The 26,082-nt window shown below is 44.6% G+C and overlaps 1 protein-coding gene across 1 annotated transcript in view; it reads right to left on the minus strand.

Moving 5' to 3' along the window:
* Positions 1-26,082, minus strand: part of il34 (interleukin 34) — a 108,142-nt gene that overhangs the window by 18,321 nt on the left and 63,739 nt on the right. Inside the window, exon 3 of the mRNA XM_028407543.1 lies at positions 5,735-5,838. Coding sequence (XP_028263344.1) covers positions 5,735-5,838 — 104 coding nt within the window. The remainder of the gene's footprint in view (positions 1-5,734; positions 5,839-26,082) is intronic.

The following is a 26,082-nucleotide window of genomic DNA, read 5'->3' on the forward strand; positions in this document are numbered from 1 at the left end:
CTTCTGGACATTTTTCATGTATGAATCAAATGTTTTTTGAGGTTTGATGCACAGACAGGTCTCCGCTACTGTCATGGTGTCTGGCTCCATCCAGTGGACACATAGGGTACTGCAGATGGTATAACTCCACAACAGATGCTCTTAAAATCCTCAAATTTTTTACATGTGATACAGATCCGACCCCGACCATGTGCGGACATCTGTGGACAGCGCCACCTACTGTAAACAGGAGGTTACTGCACACTAACAATTTTTACATATTTTGACACATTTGTTGCTCTGACACATCTCTGCTTCTATCTGCCGTTTTTTTCCCACCGCTGGCAAAATCGCCGCAGCTCGTGGGGGGAGCGGGGAAGGGAAGGGACGGGACGGCGTGACGGGCAGGGGGCGGTCGCGCGGAGTGCGAGGGCCCGATCATCGCTGCTTGCAGCTTTAATTATTCTTATTATTTGCCTGCCTGTTTAACTGCATTTTTCACCCCTTTACCATGCACGAAAACTCACGAAACTTTGCACACTCATCAGGGGTGGCGAAAAATTTGATATTTTGTGGTCGCTGCAAAGGGGCGGGGCAAAATGGCTCTACAGCGCCCCCTTGAAATTTTCAAAACACCCCTCGCATTTGGCTTAGTTTGGAGTAGGTGCACGAAAATCGGTACACATGTTTATCATACCAAGACGCACCAAAAAGTCTCTTGACACCATGACCTTAACCCAACAGGAAGTCCGCCATCTTGGATGGAAAATGGCGATTTTGGCGATTTACACCATTGGTATGTGAGCGAACTCCTCCTAGAGCTGTAACCCGATTGACCTGAAATTTGCTGGAGGTCACCTAAAGGACCTGCTGATCAAAAGTTATCAAAAGCTTTTCTCTAACTTACAGGGCGTGGCCTCTGTGGCTCGCCAAAGTCTGGCGACGATTCATGATTTCGCCATGTAACTCTGAACGGCTCTCACGCCTGCATACTTTATCCAAACGTCTTCAAACTGTATGAGCATGACGAGGGCTCCGCCCTGAACACCTTCATATGTTGAAACCCTTACTTACTCGTGGCGTCCCCTGCTGGTAACAGGAAATGGCCTCTTTTTACTCTGACGTGTACTGCTCCTACATAGTTGACAGCATCAACTTCATTTCACCTCTAGAACCTCCCAACTTGTTGGTGAAGCTACAGCGAAATGAGGATCACAGATTTGACGTCCCACAGAGACACCTGTGTGGTTTTCTGTATCATGCTGCCCATGGCGGTGGCGACTGTTGAACATTCGCCATGAAACATCAACTGCTTATAACTTCGCCGTGCATCGTCCTAGCGTCCTCAAATTTTTTTCATGTCCTAACGGTCCGTCCCCCCACACGTCTGCATGCTCATGAGTCACCTGCACAACGCCACCTACAGGAAACCGGAAGTAACTGCTTCTGGACATTTTTCATGTATGAATCAAATGTTTTTTGAGGTTTGATGCACAGACGGGTCTCCACTATTCTCATGGTGTCTGGCTCCACCCAGTGGACACATACGGTACTGCAACTGATATAACTCCACCACGGATGCTCCTAAAATCCTCAAATTTTTTACATGTGATACAGACCCGACCCCGACCACGTGTGGACATCTGTGGACAGCGCCACCTACTGTAAAGAGGAGGTTACTGCACACTAACAATTTTTACATATATTGAGAGATTTGTTGCACTGACACATCTCTGCTTCTGTCTGCCGGCTTTTTCCCACCGCTGGCAAAATCGCCGCAGCTCGTGGGGGGAGCAGAGGAGGGAAGGGACGGCGTGACAGAGAGGGGGCGGTCGCGCGGAGTGCAAGGGCCCGATCATCGCTGCTTGCAGCTTTAATTGTAATTGCTGTGTTTATTATTATTATTATTCTTATTATTTGCCTGCCTGTTTAACTGCATTTTTCACCCCTTTGCCATGCACGAAAACTCACGAAACTTTGCACACTCATCAGGGGTGGCGAAAAATTTGATATTTTGTGGTCGCTGCAAAGGGGCGGGGCAAAATGGCTCTACAGCGCCCCCTTGAAATTTTCAAAACACCCCTCGCATTTGGCTTAGTTTGGAGTAGGTGCACGAAAATCGGTACACATGTTTATCATACCAAGACGCACCAAAAAGTCTCTTGACACCATGACCTTAACCCAACAGGAAGTCCGCCATCTTGGATGGAAAATGGCGATTTTGGCGATTTACACCATTGGTATGTGAGCAAACTCCTCCTAGAGCTGTAGCCCGATTGACCTGAAATTTGCTGGAGGTCACCTAAAGGACCTGCTGATCAAAAGTTATCAAAAGCTTTTCTCTAACTTACAGGGCGTGGCCTCTGTGGCTCGCCAAAGTCTGGTGACGATTCATGATTTCGCCATGTAACTTTGAACGGCTCTCACGCCTGCATACTTTATCCAAACGTCTTCAAACTTTATGAGCATGACGAGGGCTCCGCCCTGAACACCTCCATATGTTGAAACCCTTACTTACTCGTGGCGCCCCCTGCTGGTAATAGGAAATGGCCTCTTTTTACTCTGACGTGTACTGCTCCTACATAGTTGACAGCATCAATTTCATTTCACCTCTAGAACCTTCCCAACTAGTTGGTGAAGCTACACTATGAAGGCCGTGAAGCTGCGTGCAATGGTGTCCGTGTGGCGGGGTGCCAACTGTCGATCCTTCGCCGTGAGATTACGTTTGAGTATTTAATGACCTTAACGACCTTCTATGATCATGAAAATTCATACACACATTCTCGGGGGCATGTACTAGCAACTGATGGGGGTCTCGTAAGTGGGCGGGGCAAAATGGCTCAATGGCGCCCCCTTGAGTTTTTAAAATACTCCTCTCCATAGGGGTTTTTTTGGAGTAGGAAGACAAAAATCGACACACACACAGAACACGTCCAGGCGCACATAAAAGTCTCTTGCACCATTGATCTAGACCACACAGGAAGTCAGCCATTTTGATTTAGGCGGTCAAATTTCAGCGATTTCCACCTTTGGTATGCGGACGAACTCCTCCTAGGGATTTCGACCGATTGACTTCATATTCGGTCGCTGTCACCTAGAGACCATGCTGATCAAAAGTTATCAAAAGCTTTTCTCTAAGTTAAAGGGCGTGGCCGCTGTGGCGTCACTTCGCCATTCATACACGAACAGCTCTCTCTCCTACATACTTGCTCCAAACGGCTTCAAACTTTCTGCACGTGGTCAGAGCCCCTCCCTGAATGTCTCTATGTCATCATGATCTGTCCCGCTCATGGCGCTCCTTGTGGGGGAGACAGGAAATGCCGTGTTCTACACTGACACGCACTCTCACACTGTTTAATTCTTCCCTGTCATTACACAGCCAAATGAGGATCACAGATTTTAAGTCCTACAGAGACACCTGTTTGGTTTCCTGTATCAGGCTGCCCGTGGCGGTGGCGACTGTTGAACCTTCGCCATGAAACATCAACTGCTTATAACTTCGCCGTGCATCGTCCTAACATCCTCAAATTTTTTTCATAACGGTCCATCCCCCCACACGTCTGCATGCTCATGAGTCACCTGCACAGCGCCACCTACAGGAAACCGGAAATAACTGCTTCAGAACAATTTTCATGTATGAATCAAATGTTTTTTGAGGTTTGATGCACAGACTGGTCTCCACTATTCTCATGGTGTCTGGCTCCACCCAGTGGACACATAAGGTACTGCAGCTGGTATAACTCTAAAATGCTCCTACAATCCTCAAATTTTTTACATGTGATACAGACCCAACCCCGACCATGTGGGGACATCTGTGGACAGCACCCCCTACTGTAAACAGGAGGTTACTGCATACTAAAAATGTTTACATATATTGACAGATTTGTTGCTCTGACATGTCTCCGCCTCTGTCTTCCCACTGCTGGCAAAATCAGCAGGAGCTATCAGAAACAGGCCTGTGGAAAGAAGAGGTGCAAAGCATGAAACGGTTTAGCAGTTTAAATATTTCTTTTTTTTGGCTTGTAAGGTGTTGCTTAATCTGGTAACTGCTGTCCCTCAGTTACAATGTCCAAATATCCAGATGTGCTTTCTATTTGCCCTGTTATGAGCACAATGTTAAGAAAGGAAAAGGAAAATAAATTAAAGTATTCCCTTTGGATCCAACCTCCAGACAGCTTGTCTGTGTTTTAGACCCCAAATCTTTGTTGTTGCCTGTGGACACTCCTCCGGTTTCAGCTTCGCCCCAGCCAAGGCTGTGCCTTTTGCTATGGCAAACAAGAAAGGGACTATGTCACGTAAAGAGTTTATAGTCCAGCAGCGACTTTACTAGCCTATCAAGTATTCCTTGAGGGACGCGGTTCTTATGCACACCACCACGTGTTTCCACACAAGATGACTTTTAAGGATTATGTGCTCTGCTACGAGGCTCCCCGAAGCAATTTTTTTTTTTTTTTTTTAGATACTGTATTAATCCCAGAGGGAAATTCGTTACGGCTGCTGCACAAGCAGTGTCATACAATGACTAGCAAGGCGCGCCACAGGCTAGGGTGAAGTGTCTTCCCCAAGAACACACAACAGTGACTAGGGAGGAGTTGGGATCGAACCACCAACCTTCCGGTTATTGGACAACCCTGCTATCCCACTGCGCCACTGTTCCCCCTGTTACGTAGGATAACTGCCTATGCTATTGTCAATGTGCTGGTGAAGGTTTTTGGGCTGCTTAAAATCATCCAAAGTGACCAGGAGTCTAACTTCATGTCTTGAAGTTTTGCGCAAGTGGTTGGAACAGCTGAGTATCTCTGACATGTCTCCGCCTCTGTCTACCGCTTTTTTCCCACTGCTGGCAAAGTCGCAGCAGCTCGTAGGGGGAGCGGGACAGGTAAGGGATGGCGTGACGATCATCGCTGCTTGCAGCTTTAATTTATTATTAGTTTTGTCAGTTTTAAATTGTTTTATGACAATTGTAGGTTTTTTTTCTTTTAAAAGTGGGGTACCAACAATTTTGTCCACTTGTGTAGAACCACATGGGAAGTCAATGTTAGAAAGTGTAAAGCTCAGTTACTAGTTAAGCCAGTCACTCAAATAAGTGACTGGCTTAACTTATTGGTCCGTTACATTTCTATCACATCAGTTAATTAGATTCTAACTAAACTAACTAAAGCTTCTCACTGTTGTCATGCTGAATGCACAACTGCAGCTGCTGGTAGTACCAGCTCACGGGGCTGTTCTGTGACCCTATATGGCTTAGAGCATGGCAATATGGTTGTCCTATGTGTTTCTCTTTTGCCCTCAGATTCTACAAATCCTTACCAAAGGCCAGGAAGTGCAGAGTTTTACAAATGTGGGAATTTATATGCGGCATTAGGTTAATATTGAGTTGTGTTTTTGGCATCTTTCCCAATACAGAGATGCAATAAATAGGTGGAACGCCTCTTTAAATCTAATCACTGTAAATCAGGTTTAGTGGAAAATCCCCTACTGTTATAAGCACTGCTGTTATAGTGCTTGTCTGATTGGCTTCAGTCAGTCAAAAGTAATTCTGAGTCGACATCGGTGAGACAGACCCAGAGGACACCCCACAGTGGCAGTATTTGTGGGCAAGGTTTTGCTGTAAGTTTCTAAAGCTCTGTGTTTGTCTTTGAGGGTCAGGAGGGGTTTTTTATTCACTTCCCTGCTCTGACCTCTTCAGCTGGTCCATACATCAGGGCTGCTGACCTTTAACCTCACACTTGCAAACATGCCATCATTCTCTCACCATGTACCGTCGCCTGTGGCTGAGACTGTCGTTCATCGTCTTCAAGGGTGTGCACATGCTGGCTGGCGTAGGGGCCATCACAGCAGGAGCTATCAGAAACAGGCCTGTGGAAAGAAGAGGTGCAAAGCATGAAACGGTTTAGCAGTTTAAATATTTCTTTTTTTTGGCTTGTAAGGTGTTGCTTAATCTGGTAACTGCTGTCCCTCAGTTACAATGTCCAAATATCCAGATGTGCTTTCTATTTGCCCTGTTATGAGCACAATGTTAAGAAAGGAAAAGGAAAATAAATTAAAGTATTCCCTTTGGATCCAACCTCCAGACAGCTTGTCTGTGTTTTAGACCCCAAATCTTTGTTGTTGCCTGTGGACACTCCTCCGGTTTCAGCTTCGCCCCAGCCGGCGGTATCATCATGTCCAAGGCTGTGCCTTTTGCTATGGCAAACAAGAAAGGGACTATGTCACGTAAAGAGTTTATAGTCCAGCAGCGAGGTGATGCCTTCTTAGTTCCTTTGTATGAGATGGTGCTTGCTGATGATGTTGTCACAGACTAGCCTATCAAGTATTCCTTGAGGGACGCGGTTCTTATGCACACTACCACGTGTTTCCACACAAGATGACTTCTACGGATTATGTGCTCTGCTACGAGGCTCCCCGAAGCAATTCTGTTACGTAGGATTACTGCCTATGCTATTGTCAATGTGCTGGTGAAGGTTTTTGGGCTGCTTAAAATCATCCAAAGTGACCAGGAGTCTAACTTCATGTCTTGAAGTTTTGCGCAAGTGGTTGGAACAGCTGAGTATCTCGCATTGCTGTTCTAGTGCATACCACCCAGAGAGCCAGGGAGCTGTTAAACGTTTCCACCAAACCCTGAAAACCATGGTCAGTGCTTATTGTCTGGAGTTTAATAAAGACTAGAATGAGGGTGTGTATCTTCTTCTTTTTGCTGCCTGTGAAGTAGTTCAGGAGTCGATGGGGTTTAGTCCAGCAGAACTTGTTTTTGCTCACACTGTGAGGGGAGCTTGGAAGCTGCTGCAGGAAAAATGGCTAGGTGACAACAAATCAGAGAACTTTCTTGACTATGTATGCAATTTTCCTTTTAGGTTTCATCGTGCATGCAAGTTGGCAAAAACAACTTGACTATTTTACAAACTAAAATGAAATCCTGGTATGATAAGAATGCCTAAAGCTGCTGACGGGTTGTTTGGTCTGTCGCTGTCCGGTGCTGAAATTTTAGTGGGGCTGCTCCCTCTGCTAAGGCTGTCTAAGGCTGATTTTTGAGCAGCTGGGGTCTGAGGTTGATGTGAAAATTCCTTCCGGGGCAGTTGTTCATGGGTGAACATGGCTGAAAAACTTGTGTTGTTTAAACTTGATAGTATCTTCACTCATTTGTCTGATTCTCAGAGGAAATATTTGATCAGGTCTCATTTGTCATTGTTTTCAGACGTACCTTCACGTACCCATGTTATACAGGCCGAGTCGACGCCAATTAGCATCCATATAGGGTAAACCCAGATAAGTGTCCTCGTTGGCCTACATGTTGGAGAAAGGCATTGCAGAGCCCAGTAACAGTGTTTGGAGTTTGCCATGTGTATTGGCTGACAAATCAGATGGTTCAGATGGGTTTTGTACTGATTACTGACTCTTCATCTTGCTAAATGCGAGTTTGGTCGTTACTTACCATAACATATTTGGGGAAAGTAGTTGAACAGGGACAGGTGAAGCCAGTACACTCTAAATAGGAGGCTATTGTTTCCTTTTCACCTCCTAGATCTCGGCGTGAATTGGGGTGGAACATCCAGTTTCACACTTCTCTAAGAAGTTTACCTGTCACCAGCAGGGTTATTCCACCGTCGAGTAGGAAGCTTTGAAACTCTTTGAAGATTATGTAGGCTTTTCCTGTTGTCCAACAGTTACATATACAGACCACAACCCCTTGGTGTTTCTTACAGTTTTTCTCAATTGTTTACACACATTTTCTGAAAGCATGCCTCATATTCTCAGAACTCTACACACAAATCCAATGACTTGGTTTTGGTTCAGTGGTACACTGACTACAGACAGTACATATATACATACATAAGTGTTGTAAAATATTTGAGAACATTGTTTTTTATACTCAGAACACACAAATGTGGTGGTAACATTATATGTTATTTTTCCAGCAAAAACAATGTACACAGTGTACATCCCATTCCCATCCCCAAACAACACAAAGCTGCACATACACTACATACAAAACGACAGAAGAATTTACTGTATACAGTTAGAGTACAAACCAAAAACCAAACAAAAACAAAAAACAATGCTGCATTCTCCCTTCTGTTACGGCCTGGCCACAGCACCTCATCCACATCACAAGCAATGTTTTGCCTGGCCAAGCAGCAGAGGAAATATCGCATAGCATGGCGAATCCAGCCATGAAAAGCATCAGCTGCCATATCTCCACATAGCTTGGAGAAGGGGAACATGTGTTTGTGTTCAACTAAAAAGCGTGCGTGGGCAGTGAACAAGTTACAAACCAGAGCAGCCCTGTGAAAAACGTTATCCCAAATGACAACGTACCTGAGCTGATCTGGTGGAATGAGTGTGTTGTGTAGGGTGTCCAGGAATGTGACCAGATGGGCGGTGTTGTAGGGGCCAAGGGTAGCTACTGTACTACTGTACTCATTGAGAGATATGCAGTTCTGCAATTTTCTAGTGAGAGTACATACACCAATCCATTGCTCCAAAACAGAAGAGCTCACCTGTTGCACTTTTATGCTAAAGCTCTGATTGGTAATTGTAAAACTGTGTGATAGGTGTTTGCCCTTGTGATGAGTCAGTGTGCATATTTGAATGGTTCCTTGTGAAAACAAGATATGTTCTGCATGAAAATTGTGCCAAAAGCAGAGAATTGTGTGTACTGTTTTTTGAAATAAGTGTGTTTTAGAACCGCAATTTGAGTGTAAAGCAGGAATTGTGCTTGTAGTTTAGCAGAATTGGTTCAGGGGGTTGGTAAATGAGTTACATGTTGTGGTCATTGTGTCCCAAGTACCAGAATTTGTGTGTAAACAATTGAGAAAAACTGTATGCAAATGCAAAACGCAAACCAGAAGTTGATGCGCTGGTCGCTTTTTCTGCAGGGCTTATACATATTAGGCATATAAATGGCAAGCTTTTAGCCAACACCCTGTTGTGTGATTTGTGAGTATGCTTCTCTTGCTCTCTCTTTTTTCTTTCTCTCCCTCTCTCTTGCTGTTCCTTCTCCTTGCCTACCTGCCCAGGTGTTTACTATCATGTAATCTGGGCGGGTAGAAAAGGGTGGGGGGAGCAGATAGGAGGGAGGAGATTGCAGAGCCAGACTGAGAGTTTTGAATAGACGCAGTGTCTTCTATTACAAGATACTTTCACAGGGAAGTGCAGAGGACTGTCAGAGAGTTCCAACACTGTGTAATAACAAAGCTTAATACCAGCATCACAAATGAGCTTGTACTGAACTATCATATCAAAAAGTAGGAAATTAGGTCATGTGACAATTGACCAGCAAAACATTAGTTTACATATAGACAAAATGACTTCAAAGTGTTCCTGTGCTAACAGGAAGGTCAACCTAAAAACATTAATTATCACTAGTGTCGGTGTGTGTGTGATGTGGTTAAATGTGAGCCATCAAAGTTTAGTCTGTGGCAAAATGTCATTAGCCTGCAATGCCTACTGGGAGGACAGCATATCTGAGCTTTCAAACTGGAAAACCTTGTCTCCAGACGCAGAGATGGCTTGTGTAAATGGACAGGTGTTTTGGTTTATAATGCTCAAGCACATATATCGCACAAATAGACGCTGGCCACTTTGACCTCATAAATGTCTGTAACCATACAAACAACTAATTTGACCTAATATGATGATGTTGTATATCCAAAAAGTCAAAGATCAATGATGTAAAACACAGATATAACATGTAACATGGTTAGTGGAGGAATAGAGCGTATCATATACCTTTCTGGAATTAGCGACCTATCGACCAATCAAAAAATAGAATTCTTTATTGCCAGGTGAGGTCTGAGTTTCAGCTGCAAGCACACGTTCCATGAACGTCACCTATGCTTGGAATGCAAGTTGTAGACAAGGTGGAAGAGAACCGTCAGGAGAGGGACAGAACAGCTACCATTATATCTGTAATGGGACGTCAGGACATAAGGCTAACAAAGTATATATTTCAATATATATATTGTTTATATATATTGTTTATAAGGTGCACCTGAGTATAAGTTGCATACCCAGCCAAAGGATGAAAAAAAGTGTGACTTGTAGCCCTGAAAATACGGTAAGTGTAAAGTAAACAAGAAGTTTTTTAGTACTTAAGTAAGTTTTAACATTTAGAGAAGTCTTCTTTCTACTAAAACTTAGTATACAGTATACAGATTTGTAGGATTGCAGCAGAACTGGCAGTGACTACTGAATTCCCCCTTTGGTTTATGCTGAAAAGCTAAAAAATGGCTCCTTTACTGTCAGATCCAGAAATGAAATCCTTAAAATAGCTACCACTGACTACTCTACATTCTATAAAACAACCATATGTCTTTCTATACTTTTGTGAGTGTGTGTGAGAGAGAAATTCAGAGGCCAATATAGTGCTGCCTGTCTCTCACAGGGAGGCAAGTGAGAGTGCTGCTGCACCATCTGGACGTATTTCAACGTGAGGAGCCTCAGAGTGAGAGAGAGCCTGTCAGATCAACACCTCCATTACTGTAAAGAAACGTCAACCGTGGAGAGCTGCTCTGCTGGAACTGGAACAATAATGGTTAATAAGCCCTGTGGTAGTGGTACTCTGTTTTACAGACATTTCCTCAGTAATCCCTGCCCTGTACAGCTTCAGTTGAACCTACATGTCAACACATGTTTGCACTGTACACATACCTGTAAGTGTGTCTGTCTGTGTGATTGAGTGAGACTAAAGCTGGATCCATACTCCGCGAGACAAAGACATTTTTCCCCCGTGCAGACGTTACACCCACAAAATGACGTCATTTTATGTCTCTGACCGCCCGCTGTTCCGCACTCTTGTGCACAGGGTCCGGGCCGAACTTTGTCTTTCAATGCTGTGCGGCAACCATGCTGTGATTGGTCAGAATTTATTGTGGGCGTGATGAAAGTGGAGAAGCGCAAGAGCCTCTCCAGGTATATAGGTAGGTGTATAAACAGCACTGATTCAACAGATTTAGATAAGACCATACTGGTTTTGCATGATGAGCAATAAAAGAAAGAAAGGCAAGTAAGGGTGATTTGTCACCAATATTCACACATACCAGATGGTGACTGTTATTACCATTCTATATACTCCTACATACCCGGGCATAATAGGCTCGTTAACAATGTCTGTATATCTTTGCTATTGTTACTTTTAATGTCGCATCTTCACAGCTCATCACCGGACAGTTTGAAGTATCGCAGGCACTTTGGAACACAGTAGATGTGCAAATGTGGTCATAAAGGCACAAACACTGAATCTTTGCTATTGTTACTTTTAATGTCGCATTTTCACAACTCATCGCCGGACATCTCACGCTGTTGCAGGCACCCTCTCTGTATAATGCCCTCTTGCCATGGCACACGTCCTTGTGGTGTGTTAAAAAACTCAGTAAAGTCTTTCCTTATAGTTTAGTGGGCGGGCCGTAAGAGGAGTTCTGCACACACACGTCTCACGGAGTATGGTACCTCAGTGCGGAAAAGACCTTTTTTTTATCTCTTACCACCCGTGGAGTGCGTGGAGTATGGAACAGCCTCAAGTGGATCCATTTGTTCTGTGTAACAGTGCATTTTTAGTTGTTTGCCAGCAGATGTAGGCTTGCTAGAGTTTTATACTCTCAGATCAGGTACAAAAAAAATTAAAGCTGCAAGCAGCGATGACGGGCCCTCCACGCTGGTCCCGAATCAAATGTTTTTTGAGGTCCGCCCTGAACGCCTCCATATGTTGAAACCCTGACTTACTCGTGGCGCCCCCTGCTGGTAACCGGAAATGGCCTCTTTTTACTCTGACGTGTACTGCTCCTACATAGTTGACAGCATCAACTTCATTTCACCTCTAGAACCTTCCCAACTAGTTGGTGAAGCTACACTATGAAGGCCGTGAAGCTGCGTGCAATGGCGTCTGTGTGGCAGCGTGCCGACTGTTGATCCTTTGCTGTGAGATTACGTTTGAGTTTTTAATGACCTTAACGACCTTCTATGATTATGAAAAGTCATACACACGTTCTCGGGGGCATGTCCTAGCAACTGATGGGGGTCTCGTAAGTGGGCGGGGCAAAATGGCTCAATGGCGCCCCCTTGAATTTTTTAAACACCCCTCTCCATAGGGGTTTTTTTGGAGTAGGAAGACAAAAATCGGCACACACACAGAACACGTCCAGACGCACATAAAAGCCTCTTGCACCATTGAGCTAGACCACACAGGAAGTCAGCCATTTTGATTTTGGCGGTCAAATTTCAGCGATTTCCACCTTTGGCATGCGGACGAACTCCTCCTAGGGATTTCGACTGATTGACTTCATATTTGGTTGCTGTCACCTAGAGACCATGCTGATCAAAAGTTATTCTCTAAGTTAAAGGGCGTGGCCGCTGTGGCGTCACTTCGCCATTGATACACGAACAGCTCTCTCTCCTACATACTTGCTCCAAATGGCTTCAAACTTTCTGCACGTGGTCAGAGCCCCTCCCTGAACGTCTCTATGTCATCATGATCTGTGCCGCTCATGGCGCTCCCTTGTGGTGGAGACAGGAAGTGCCATGTTCTACACTGACACCGTTTAATCCTTCCCTGTCATTACACAGCCAAACCAAATGAGGATCACAGATTTGAAGTCCTACAGAGACACCTTTGTGGTTTCCTGTATCAGGCTGCCCGTGGCGGTGGCGACTGTTGAACCTTCGCCATGAAACATCAACTGCTCATAACTTCGCCGTGCATCGTCCTAATGTCCTCAAATTTTTTTCATGTCATAACGGTCCATCCCTCAACACGTCTGCATGCTCATGAGTCACCTGCACAATGCCACCTACAGGAAACCGGAAGTTACTGCTTCTTGACAATTTTCATGTATAAATCAAATGTTTTTTCAGGTTTGATACAGAGACAGGTCTCCACTATTCTGATGGTGTCTGGCTCCACCCAGTGGACACATAGGGTACTGCAGCTGATATAATTCCACCACGGATGCTCCTAAAATCCTGAAATTTTTTACATGTAATACAGACCCGACCCCGACCACGTGCAGACATCTGTGGACAGCGCCACCTACTGTAAACATGAGGTTACTGCATACTAAAAATTTTTACATATATTGACAGATTTGTTGCTCTGACACATCTCTGCCTCTGTCTGATGCTTTTTTCCCACCGCTGGCAAAATCGCCGCAGCTCGTAGGGGGAGCAGGGGAGGGAAGGGACAGTGTGACGGGGAGGGGGCGGTCCCGCGGAGTGCGAGGGCCCGATCATCGCTGCTTGCAGTTTTAATTATTATTATGATTCTCCCGCGTCTTTGGGCGTGATTTTGACCCCCTGAACGTGCTCAAAAACTCACCAAACTTTACCCAAAATTGTCCCCCAACTAAAATTTTTACTTAACACTGTTGCCATTGGCGGGCTGTATCTCCCACATGCTTCATCCTATGTGGATGAAAAAAATCAGGCATGCTGAGCCTGTCATTCTGAACAGATTGATATGCTAATGACCACAAACTCTCATAGCGCCACCTACTGGCGGTATGAATTGTGTTCAGCCTGATTATCCATGTTCCACACCTCGTACTTGAACGAACTCCTCCTAGGGAAATACTCTGACAGACCTGTGAGTTTGTCGCCTTGTTCTGATGACATGGCTGAGCAAAAGTTATCAAAAACACAGCATTTACACCACACGGTGTAACATCGAGCTGCGTTTTTGATAACTTTTGCTCAGCCATGTCTTTAAAACCAGGTGACAAAATCTCAGGTCTCTCAGAGTATTTCCCTAGGAGGAGTTCGTTCAAATACGAGGTGTGGAAAATGGAAATCGGACTGAACACAATTCATACCGCCAGTAGGTGGCGCTATGAGAGTTTCTGGTCATTAGCATATCAATCTGTTCAGAATGACAGGCTCAGCATGCCTGATTTTTTTCATCCACATTGGATGAAGTATGTGGGAGATACAGCCACAAACACATCCATTTCGTGTGCGTTGGCGAAGGGTCAACTTCGTGGTAGCGCCACGGCCAGACCGTGTGAGGAAGTGCTGCGTTTTTGATAACTTTTGGTCCCTGACCCCTTAAGGGCGAGTGCACCAATTTTCAGCCGTATCAAGCAATTCCCGTCGGAGGAGTTCGCAAAACTGCGGGGTGTGCAAATTGGAACATGGCGTGGTTTTTCCAAGATGGCCGACGCCCTGTAGGGGGTAGAATTTTTTTTCCAGAGGCATGTTTCCTGGCATGAGGTGATACATCAGCGTACCAATTTTCATGGTCATAGCTGTTACGCTGAATATTTTCAAATTCCAGGGGGCGCTGTAGAGCCATTTTGCAAGTCACTGTCGTGGCGACAGTTTCAGATCGCCATTTTTCGCGAACCAGACCTGTGTGCCAAATTTGGTGAGTTTTTGAGCACGTTCAGGGGGTCAAATTTGCGTCGAATGACGCGGAAGAAAAAAAGAGAATAATAAACGCTTGCATTTCAATAGGGCTCTTGCACCATTCGGTGCTCGGGCCCTAATAAACACAGCAATTACAATAGGGCCTTCGCACCACTCGGTGCTCGGGCCCTAATAAATTCGCACCACTCGGTGCTCGGGCCCTAATAATAATCCTAAGGGTTTCAATAGGGCACTTGTACCATTCAGTGCTCGGTCGCTAATAATCCTAAGGGTTTCAATAGGGCTCTTGCACCATTCTGTGCTCGGGCCCTAATTAAAGCTGCAAACAGCAATGATCGGGCCCTCAAACTCAGCGCGACCGCCCCCTCCCCATCACGCAGATCTTCATCACATAAAGACGTTCAGTACGGGGCTCTGACCGATGTGCAGAAAGTTTGAAGCTGTTTGGAGCAAGTATGTAGAAGAGAAAGCTGTTCGTGTATGAATGGTGAAGTAAAGCCGCAGTGGCCACGGCCTTTAACTTAGACAAAATCTTTTGATAACTTTTGCTCATCACGGTCTTTAGGTGACATCGACCGAACATGAAGTCAATCGGTCGAAATCCCTAAGAGGAGTTCGTCCGCATACCAAAGGTGGAAATCGCTGCAATTTGACCGCCAAAATTAAAATGGCTGATTTCCTGTGTGGTCCAGCTCAATAGTGCAAAATATATTTGTTCAAAATATAATAATAACACTTACAAATACAATAGGGCCTTCGCACCACTCGGTGCTCGGGCCCTAATTACAATAGGGTGCTCGGGCCCTAATTACAATAGGGCCTTCGCACCACTCGGTGCTAGGGCCGTAATAATAAACACAGCAATTACAATAGGGCCTTCGCACCACTCGGTGCTCGGGCCCTAATAACACTTACAATTACAATAGGGCCTTCGCACCACTCGGTGCCCGGGCCCTAATAATAATAATAATAAACGCTCGCATTTCAATATTTCCAGGATTATTTTTTTTAGCCCTAAAAAAATAATTTTTATTTTAGATACTATATTAATCCCAGAGGGAAATTCTTTACGGCTGTGTCATACAATGACTAGCAAGGCGTGCCACAGGCTAGGGTGAAGTGTCTTGCCCAAGAACACACAGCAGTGACTAGGGAGGAGTTGGGATTGAACCACCAACCTTCTGGTTACTAGACAACCCTGCTATACCACTGCGCCACTGTTGTCCCCAATTAAATCCCCCAAATAATCCTAAGGGTTTCAATAGGGCTCTTGCACCTCTCGGTGCTCGGGCCCTAATAATAATTCCTAAGGTTTCAATAGGGCTCTTGCACCTCTCGGTGCTCGGGCCCTAATAATAATTCCTAAGGTTTCAATAGGGCTCTTGCACCTCTCGGTGCTCGGGCCCTAATAATAATTCCTAAGGTTTCAATAGGGCTCTTGCACCATTTGGTGCTCGGGCCCTAATAATAATTCCTAAGGTTTCAATAGGGCTCTTGCAGCGTTCGGTGCTCGGGCCCTAAAAATGGGTTTGAATCAAGTAGTGGAGGAGTCCATCGTTGTTTTGATATTCCTGCTACTTCCCATCATCTTCTGGCTTTATTTCCTGTGTCCTATCCTATCTTTTCATTGGCTGTTGACAACACCTGTTTGCAGTTGTGTCGGTGATTAGTTCACAACATTCAAATGTTTCAAGGACGGTGACTGAGGTGGGTCGGGCCTGCTCCCCTCACACACTTGCAGATAGGCGTCTTCACCCTCTCACACACTAACAGATTTTAGTGCCGACTACACATGATGACCGTCCCCAACTAGTGCAGACTGGTGAAAACTTTGTGGGTAGAATCGTTTCTCTCCTTTATACTGTTTAAGTCCAGATATCATGTTTTTATATAAAAGCATCAGCAGCATAAAAGCAACTTGTCTTTACTTGTGTCATGGTCTGTTTCAGCAGCCCAGCATGTCATGACTCACTGTACTGAATGTTCTGATCCTTACTAATCGGAGCTGAGCTGAGGTTGTTCCGATACAACTAAAACCAAATTACATAGTACTTTCCTGGAAGTATCCATTCATTTAAAAGTAAATGCCAGCTTCTGTTTACCAGAAAACTATGAGAAAGGTCTGCTCGAGACTGACAGCACAGGACTTAAAATGTTTGACTGACTGGTAGCCCGGTGGATGCTGGCAAAGCTGTTCTCCATCAGGGAGGCGTGATGGAGAACACCATCCACCCCATGCACAGCATTGTCACATCACTGAGCAGCTCCTTCAGTGACAGGCTGCTCCATCCATGCTGTGTGAAGGAGCGCTATCGCAGGTCCTTCCTACCTGCTGCTGTCAGACTTTACAATCAGGCCTGCTCACAGTAGATTATGTGTATATGTATGTATATATATATATATATTCACTCCCAGCTACTACCATACTACCTCCTGTATAATAACTGGATTTTGTCATACAGTGCAATAACTTTTTTTTAGCTCCTATGTATATAATGTACATTTTTCAATTTTTTTATTTTCACCATACCGGATCATAACGTGCAATAACATTCTGAAGTCACTTTATTCTATTCTGGTAATTATTTAAGCATTCATTCACTTTTTTCTTTTTGTATTGTATTTTGTATACTTTTGCTACTTTTTTTTTCTTCTTAGGTGTGCTTCTAACGTACCTGCTGTAACACTGTGAATTTCCCCTGTGAGGGACTAATATAGGATTATCTTATCTCATCTCATCTCATCTCATCTCATCTCATCTCATCTCATCTCATCTCATCTCATCTCATCTCATCTTATCTTTTACACAGCCTGTCTACGGAGCGGGTGCCCATTTAGTTCATCTTGAGAAACATCTTGTGACATCTCTGAGCAAGCTGTGCAAGGGTGTGCAGACATAATGGTGCACTTCTATGCCTTCATACCTCTGACGCTATCTAAGCTTTGTTTTATAAATCAGAGAAGGTAAAGAGCTACAGCTGCTCCTTATCTACAACACATTTTGTAATCAACACTGTGTGAAACATTAACATGAAACATGTTTTAAAATATGAATGTTGCAAAGATAAATCTCTGATAAATCTCTGTTCACTGTAGACAAAAACTGATCCAGCAAGATCTCAGCTGTAAATCAACTCCAGACACAAAGATATATTTTTAACGCACCATAGCAATATTTTGTGTTTCTGGCTCACAGTTTCAGCAAGTACCAATTCAGTTTTCATCAAATGTAAATCACAGCAGGAGCTGGTGAAAAGAGGAAGCTAGCAGCTCTGCCTGCAGCCTGTACTCACCATTTAGGAAGCTTATTTAAAAATGAGACTTGGGTACATTGCTGTTGCTAATTGAGTGGACCCATGCAGTGGCGATCATCATCAGTACACACATGCTACATCTGACTCAAGTCAAGCTTGTTTCTGATTTTAGGAGGGCAATTTAATGATTTGATTGCATGGCTTTTTTCCCAAGAGATATCTGATCTGCCTGCACAATGACATATCACACACCTGATGTTATTTCTCTTCATAGAAGGACCAGGAGTTTTGTGTGTGTGACAGTGATCCTCGTGAAGTTACCTGTGATTATCCTCTATTTGCAGCGGTACCGGATCTTGGTCAGTGTGGACTCACACAGGTAAGGAAAAAAGGGAGCATATCAGAGCTCGGTCACTCAAGAGGAGCTCAGAGTAGAGCCACTTTCACATTGAGAGGTGCCAGCGGCTCGGGCATCTGTTTCGGATGCCCCCTGGACGCCTCCTTGGGGAGGTGTTCCGGACACGGGGAGGAGCCCCAGGCTGCGGTGGAGAGACAATGTATCTTGGCTGGCCTGAAACACCTTACCCAGGAAGAGCTGGAAGAAGTGTCCAGGGGGAGGGAAGTCTGGGTGCCTCTAATTAGACTTCTGCCCCTGCAACCTGGCCCGTGATAAGCGGTTTGAAGATGGATGGATGAATATCAAACAATTTCTTTTTTTACCAAATTGCCAAGAAGTGTTTCGAGAAGTACGGGAAGTATTTCTCTGCACACAACATTGTGTTCTGATATTATAACAGGGACATCTGAAACCAATATATAACATATGTGCGTTTGTCGTAAATTGAGTGATGTCTTGAGTTTTTAAATCCATCATTTGTGAGGAGACTGAATGTGTGTCTGAATGTGTCTGCATTGTGTCTGTAGGTAAGGAAATTGGTGGTCTTGTCTGTCAATGTTTGCTCCACAATAAACTGGACTTTAGATGACACGATGAGGTTATAAGGAGGGGCCACATAGATATCAGCAAATACCAGTAGAGTATCTGCTTTTATTAATGTGGTCTTATTTCATTTGATTTCATTTACATTTATAGTTTAGTTCTCTGTCTCCCTACCATGCATGCATCTGTGTCTACTTCAGGTGTGTTTGTTAAAGTGCCTTTGCTGCTTTTAATTCATTTTTGAATGGTTGCTCTGGTCCTGAACTGAATTATTTGGACAGCAAGTGAAAACATTAACATTATGTCTGTGAGACCCAGATGAGCTTTTGTTGTTGTAGACAAAACTAAAAGCACATATTTTCTACTCATGACAAGACCACACACACGTTTAAAGCTACTTACACACACACCTGTATCAATGGAAAATTAGTGATAAAGCCTTCCATCCATCCATTTTTTTTTTGCTTTTTCCTGTACTACAGGGGGACTGGAGACTACCCCAGCTGTCAATGTGGAGAACCAGGATGCAGGCCTAGCAAACATATTTTTGGTATGTGGGAAGACGCAGAAATACCCGGAGAAAACCAACACAGGCACAGAGAGAACATGCAACTCCACACAGAATGGCACCAGCCAGATTTGAACCAGCAACTTTCAGGTCGTCCCACCACGGCTGACTCATTTAAGCAGGCTGCATGCAGCCTATAGCAACTCTCTACTAAAGGCAGCATATCGAACACACACTTCTCCCCTGCTGCCTGTATGTGTCTGCAGGGACTCACCATGCTAGGGACTAACTTTTACCTAAAAAGTTGTTTTTCTAGAAAGAAAAATATTTAGACACATGGCTAAATGTGAAATGTGTTATTGATGGCTATGCTTCAGGTGCACCTGTTTAATATCAAAAGTCCTGCCAGGCACGAGTTAGGGCAGGGGTCGGTAACCTTCAGCATTAAAAGAGCCATTTGGGCCTGTTTCCCACTGAATTAAACACACCACCATTTGACCACTAAATTGAAGGTAATATTAATTTGAAGGTAATATTAATCTATATATAATATAGATAGATATAGATAATATTTATCTGAACAAAAAAAAACAGTTTATGTTATTTTGATTTCAGTACGCCGTCATTAATTTCCTCCATGCCGTAGGCCACAGTAGTCAACCGTCAACCTGAATATAAAACACGTTAGTTCAGGGTCCGACATAAAAATATATATTTTCAAAATAACAGCTTGTTTAATTAGGGAGTTCCTTTGTAATGGCGAATGGTCAACTTTGAGGCCACGCCCCCCCTCTAAGGGGGGGGGAAAGAAAAAAAAAAAATTAAAGCTGCAAGCAGCATTGCGGGCCCTCGCGCACCTTGCAATCCGCGGGGCTATCGCTGTCTTCTCTCCTATGCTCTTGTCTCCTATACTATCCTGTCCTATGCCCTCCTCTCCTCTCATATGCAGAGATGTACAACAAACACATGTTTACAACCAAACTTTCCTGCTACCAGTAGGTGGCGCTATGACCGTATCATCCTATTAGCATATATATCTGTTCAGACTCGGGTCCATAGCAGTACTGTAAGATTTTGTCCACATTGTATAAAGTATATGGGTAGTACTGCATAAAACACAGTGAGTTCCTTTGTAATGGCGAATGGTCAACTTTGAGGCCACTCCCCCACCACACGGTAATACTTTTGAAAGAGTGTTGGAATGCGTCTATTCCCTATGGTGTCCTGAGTGGACACAGCCAATTTCAGCTCAATTGCATGAAGTATGCGAGGCGTGAAAAGTTTTATAGCAGGGTTAGAAATCACCAAAAATTAAAGCTGCAAGCAGCATTGCGGGCCCTCGCGCACCTTGCGATCCGCGGGGTCATCGCAGTCTTCTCTCCTATGCTCTTGTCTCCTATACTCTCCTGTCCTATGCTCTCCTCCTCTCATTTCCACAGATATACAACAAACACATGTTTACAACCAAACTTTCCTGCTACCAGTAGGTGGCGCTATGACCGTATCATCCTATTAGCATATATATCTGTTCAGACTCAGGTCCATAGCAGTACTGTAAGATTTTGTCCACATTGCATAAAGTATATGGGTAGTACTGCATAAAACACAGCGAGTTCCTTTGTAATGGCGAACGGTCAACTTTGAGGCCACTCCCCCGCCACACGGTAATACTTTTGAAAGAGTTTTGGAATGCGTCTATTCCCTATGGTGTCCTGAGTAGACACAGTGAATTTCAGCTCAATTGCATGAAGTATGTGAGGCGTGAAAAGTTTTGAAGCAGGGTCAAAAATAGGCAAAAAATTGCCACAAAAGTCAAAATGGCGGACTTCCTGTTGGGTTTGGAGGCGGGGTCCAAGAGACTTTTTTGTGCGTCTTGGGGTGATACACATGTGTGCTAATTTTCATGAACCTGTGTCAAACTGGCCAGCGGGGCTACGCATTAGGGCAAAAAATACAGGGAGTTCCTTTGTAATGGCGAACGGTCAACTTTGAGGCCACGCCCCCACCACACCGTAAGACTTTTGTAAGAGTTTTGGAATGCGTCTATTCCCTGTGGTGTCCTGAGTGGACACAGTGAATTTCAGCTCAATTGCATGAAGTATGTGAGGCGTGAAAAGTTTTGAAGCAGGGTCAAAAATAGGCAAAAAATGGCCACAAAAGTCAAAATGGCGGACTTCCTGTTGGGTTTGGAGGGGGGGTCCAAGAGACTTTTTTGTGCGTCTTGGGGTGATACACATGTGTGCTAATTCTCATGATCCTGTGTCAAACTGGCCAGCGGGGCTACGCATTAGGGCAATAAATACAGTGAGTTCCTTTGTAATGGCGAATGGTCAACTTTGAGGCCACGCCCCCGCCACACCGTCAGACTTTTGTAAGAGTTTTTGAATGCGTCTATTCCCTATGGTGTCCTGAGTGGACACAGTGAGTTTTAGCTCATTTGGATGAAGTATGCGAGGCATGAAAAGTTTTGTAGGAGGGTCACAAATCGCCAAAAATTAACAGAAATTTCAAAATTGCGGACTTCCTGTTGGGTTTGGAGGGGGGGTCCAAGAGACTTTTTTGTGCATCTTGGGGTGATACACATGTGTACCAATTTTCATGCCCCTACTCAAAACAGGCCAGGGGGGCAGGCAGAAAAACCTATGAAAACACAACATTTTGTGTAGCCAGTAGGTGGCGCTCTGTCAAAGCCTCAATATTGTTGTATAGATGTGTTTAGGGTCAGACTCTGATCATACATGTGACATTTCGTACAGATCGGACAGAAAACGAAGAAGTTATAGAGACTTTCTGTGTCCTCAGAAATGGTCAAACTTTGAGGCCACGCCCCGGCCACACCGTCAGACTTTTGTAAGAGTTTTGGAATGCGTCTATTCCCTATGGTGTCCTGAGTGGACACGGCGAATTTCAGCTCAATCCGTTGAAGTATGCGAGGCGTGAAAAGTTTGGCAGCAGGGTCACACATCGCCAAAAATGGCCACAAACCTTCAAATGGCGGACTTCCTGTTGGGTTTGGAGGGGGGGTCCAAGAGACTTTTTTGTGCGTCTTGAGGTGATACATATGTGTGCCAATTTTCATAATCCTGTGTCAAACCGGCCAGAGGGGCTACGCGTTGGGGGCGCTATAGAGCCATTTTTATGTGTGCATTTCAAAAGTCAGCAAATTTCAAAATTTTTCGGGCGAATGAATTTTTCTACCAAGTTTGGTGAGTTTTTGGGCATGTTAAGGCCTCCAAAAATGCGATCTCGGAGGGGGAAAAAAAAAAAAAAAAAAAAAAAAAAAAAAAAAAAAAAAAAAAAATAATAATCCTGAGGGTTTCAATAGGGCTCTTGCACCATTCGGTGCTCGGGCCCTAATAATAATCCTAAGGGTTTCAATAGGGCTCTTGCACCATTCGGTGCTCGGGCCCTAATTAAAGCTGCAAGCAGCATTGCGGGCCCTCGCGCACCTTGCGATCCGCGGGGCTATCGCTGTCTTCTCTCCTATGCTCTTGTCTCCCATACTCTCCTGTGCTATGCTGTCCTCTCCTCTCATTTGCAGAGATGTACAACAAACACATGTTTACAACCAATCTTTCCTGTTAGCAGTAGGTGGCGCTATGACCGTATCATCCTATTAGCATATATAACTGTTCAGACTCGGGTCCATAGCAGTAGTGTAAGATTTTGGCCACATTGCATAAAGTATATGGGTGGTACTGCATAAAACACAGCGAGTTCCTTTGTAATGGCGAATGGTCAACTTTGAGGCCACTCCCCCGCCACACGGTAATACTTTTGAAAGAGTTTTGGAATACGTCTATTCCCTATGTTGTCCTGAGTGGACACAGTGAATTTCAGCTCAATTGCATGAAGTATGTGAGGCGTGAAAAGTTTTGAAGCAGGGTCAAAAATAGGCAAAAAATGGCTACAAAAGTCAAAATGGCGGACTTCCTGTTGGGTTTGGAGGGGGGGTCCAAGAGACTTTTTTGTGCGTCTTGGGTTGATACACATGTGTGCCAATTTTCATGATCCTGTGTCAAACTGGCCAGAGGGGCTACGCGTTAGGGCAAAAAATACAGGGAGTTCTTTTGTAATGGCGAATGGTCAACTTTGAGGCCACGCCCCCACCACACCGTAAGACTTTTGTAAGAGTTTTGGAATGCGTCTATTCCCTATGGTGTCCTGAGTGGACACAGTGATTTTCAGCTTGATTGGATGAAGTATGCGAGGCGTGAAAAGTTTTGTAGCAGGGTCACAAATCGCCAAAAATTAACAGAAATTTCAAAATTGCGGACTTCCTGTTGGGTTTGGAGGGGGGGTCCAAGAGACTTTTTTGTGCATCTTGGGGTGATACACATGTGTACCAATTTTCATGACCCTACTCAAAACAGGCCAGGGGGGCAGGCAGAAAAACCTATGAAAACACAACATTTTGTGTAGCCAGTAGGTGGCGCTCTGTCAAAGCCTCAATATTGTTGTATAGATGTGTTTAGGGTCAGACTCTGATCATACATGTGACATTTCGTACAGATCGGACAGAAAACGAAGAAGTTATAGAGACTTTCTGTGTCCTCAGAAATGGTCAAACTTTGAGGCCACGCCCCGGCCACACCGTCAGACTTTTGTAAGAGTTTTGGAATGCGTCTATTCCCTATGGTGTCCTGAGTGGACACGGCGAATTTCAGCTCAATCCGTTGAAGTATGCGAGGCGTGAAAAGTTTGGCAGCAGGGTCACACATCGCCAAAAATGGCCACAAACCTTCAAATGGCGGACTTCCTGTTGGGTTTGGAGGGGGGGTCCAAGAGACTTTTTTGTGCGCCTTGAGGTGATACATATGTGTGCCAATTTTCATAATCCTGTGTCAAACCGGCCAGAGGGGCTACGCGTTGGGGGCGCTATAGAGCCATTTTTATATGTGCATTTCAAAAGTCAGCAAATTTCAAAATTTTTCGGGCGAATGAATTTTTCTACCAAGTTTGGTGAGTTTTTGGGCATGTTAAGGCCTCCAAAAATGCGATCTCGGAGGGGGAAAAAAAAAAATAATAATTAAAGCTGCAAGCAGCATTGCGGGCCCTCGCGCACCTTGCGATCCGTGGGGTCATCGCAGTCTTCTCTCCTATGCTCGCGTCTCCTATACTCTCCTGTGCTATGCTCTCCTCCTCTTATTTCCACAGAGATACAACGAACACATGTTTACAACCAAACTTTCCTGCTACCAGTAGGTGGCGCTATGACCGTATCATCCTATTAGCATATATATCTGTTCAGACTCGGGTCCATAGCAGTACTGTAAGATTTTGTCCACATTGCATAAAGTATATGGGTAGTACTGCATAAAACACAGCGAGTTCCTTTGTAATGGCGAACGGTCAACTTTGAGGCCACTCCCCCGCCATACGGTAATAGTTTTGAAAGAGTTTTGGAATGCATCTATTCCCTATGGTGTCCTGAGTAGACACAGTGAATTTCAGCTCAATTGCATGAAGTATGTGAGGCGTGAAAAGTTTTGAAGCAGGGTCAAAAATAGGCAAACAATTGCCACAAAAGTCAAAATGGCGGACTTCCTGTTGGGTTTGGAGGCGGGGTCCAAGAGACTTTTTTGTGCGTCTTGGGGTGATACACATGTGTTTAATTTTCATGAACCTGTGTCAAACTGGCCAGCGGGGCTACACATTAGGGCAAAAAATACAGGGAGTTCCTTTGTAATGGCGAATGGTCAACTTTGAGGCCACGCCCCCACCACACCGTAAGACTTTTGTAAGAGTTTTGGAATGCGTCTATTCCCTGTGGTGTCCTGAGTGGACACAGTGAATTTCAGCTCAATTGCATGAAGTATGTGAGGCGTGAAAAGTTTTGAAGCAGGGTCACAAATAGGCAAAAAATGGCCACAAAAGTCAAAATGGTGGACTTCCTGTTGGGTTTGGAGGGGGGGTCCAAGAGACTTTTTTGTGCGTCTTGAGGTCATACATATGTGTGCTAAGTTTCATAATCCTGTGTCAAACTGGCCAGAGGGGCTACACGTTGGGGGCGCTATAGAGTCATTTTCCTATGTGCGTTTCAAACGTCAGCAAATTTCAAAATTTTTCGGGCGAATGAATTTTTCTACCAAGTTTGGTGAGTTTTTGGGCATGTTAAGGCCCCCAAAAATGCGATCTAAGGGGGGGAAGGAAGAAAAAAAAAAAAAATGAAAAATAATAATCCTAAGGGTTTCAATAGGGCTCTTGCACCATTCGGTGCTCGGGCCCTAATAATCCTAAGGGTTTCAATAGGGCTCTTGCACCATTCGGTGCTCGGGCCCTAATAATAATCCTAAGGGTTTCAATAGGGCTCTTGCACCATTCGGTGCTCGGGCCCTAATTAAAGCTGCAAGCAGCATTGCGGGCCCTCGCGCACCTTGCGATCCGCAGGGTCATCGCAGTCTTCTCTCCTATGCTCTCGTCTCCTATACTGTCCTGTCCTATGCTCTACTCCTCTCATTTCCACAGATATACAACAAACACATGTTTACAACCAAACTTTCCTGCTACCAGTAGGTGGCGCTATGACCGAATCATCCTATTAGCATATATATCTGTTCAGACCCGGGTCCATAGCAGTACTGTAAGATTTTGTCCACATTGCATAAAGTATATGGGTAGTACTGCATAAAACACAGCGAGTTCCTTTGTAATGGCGAATGGTCAACTTTGAGGCCACTCCCCCGCCACACAGTAATACTTTTGAAAGAGTTTTGGAATGCGTCTATTCCCTATGGTGTCCTGAGTGGACACAGTGAATTTCAGCTCAATTGCAAGAAGTATGTGAGCCGTGAAAAGTTTTGAAGCAGGGTCACAAATAGGCACAAAATGGCCACAAAAGTCAAAATGGTGGACTTCCTGTTGGGTTTGGAGGGGGGGTCCAAGAGACTTTTTTGTGCGTCTTGGGGTGATACACATGTGTGCTAATTCTCATGATCCTGTGTCAAACTGGCCAGCGGGGCTACGCATTAGGGCAATAAATACAGTGAGTTCCTTTGTAATGGCGAACGGTCAACTTTGAGGCCACTCCCCCGCCACACGGTAAT

Source organism: Parambassis ranga, chromosome 6 (assembly GCF_900634625.1).
Source record: "Parambassis ranga chromosome 6, fParRan2.1, whole genome shotgun sequence".
NCBI classification, from domain to species: domain Eukaryota; kingdom Metazoa; phylum Chordata; class Actinopteri; family Ambassidae; genus Parambassis; species Parambassis ranga.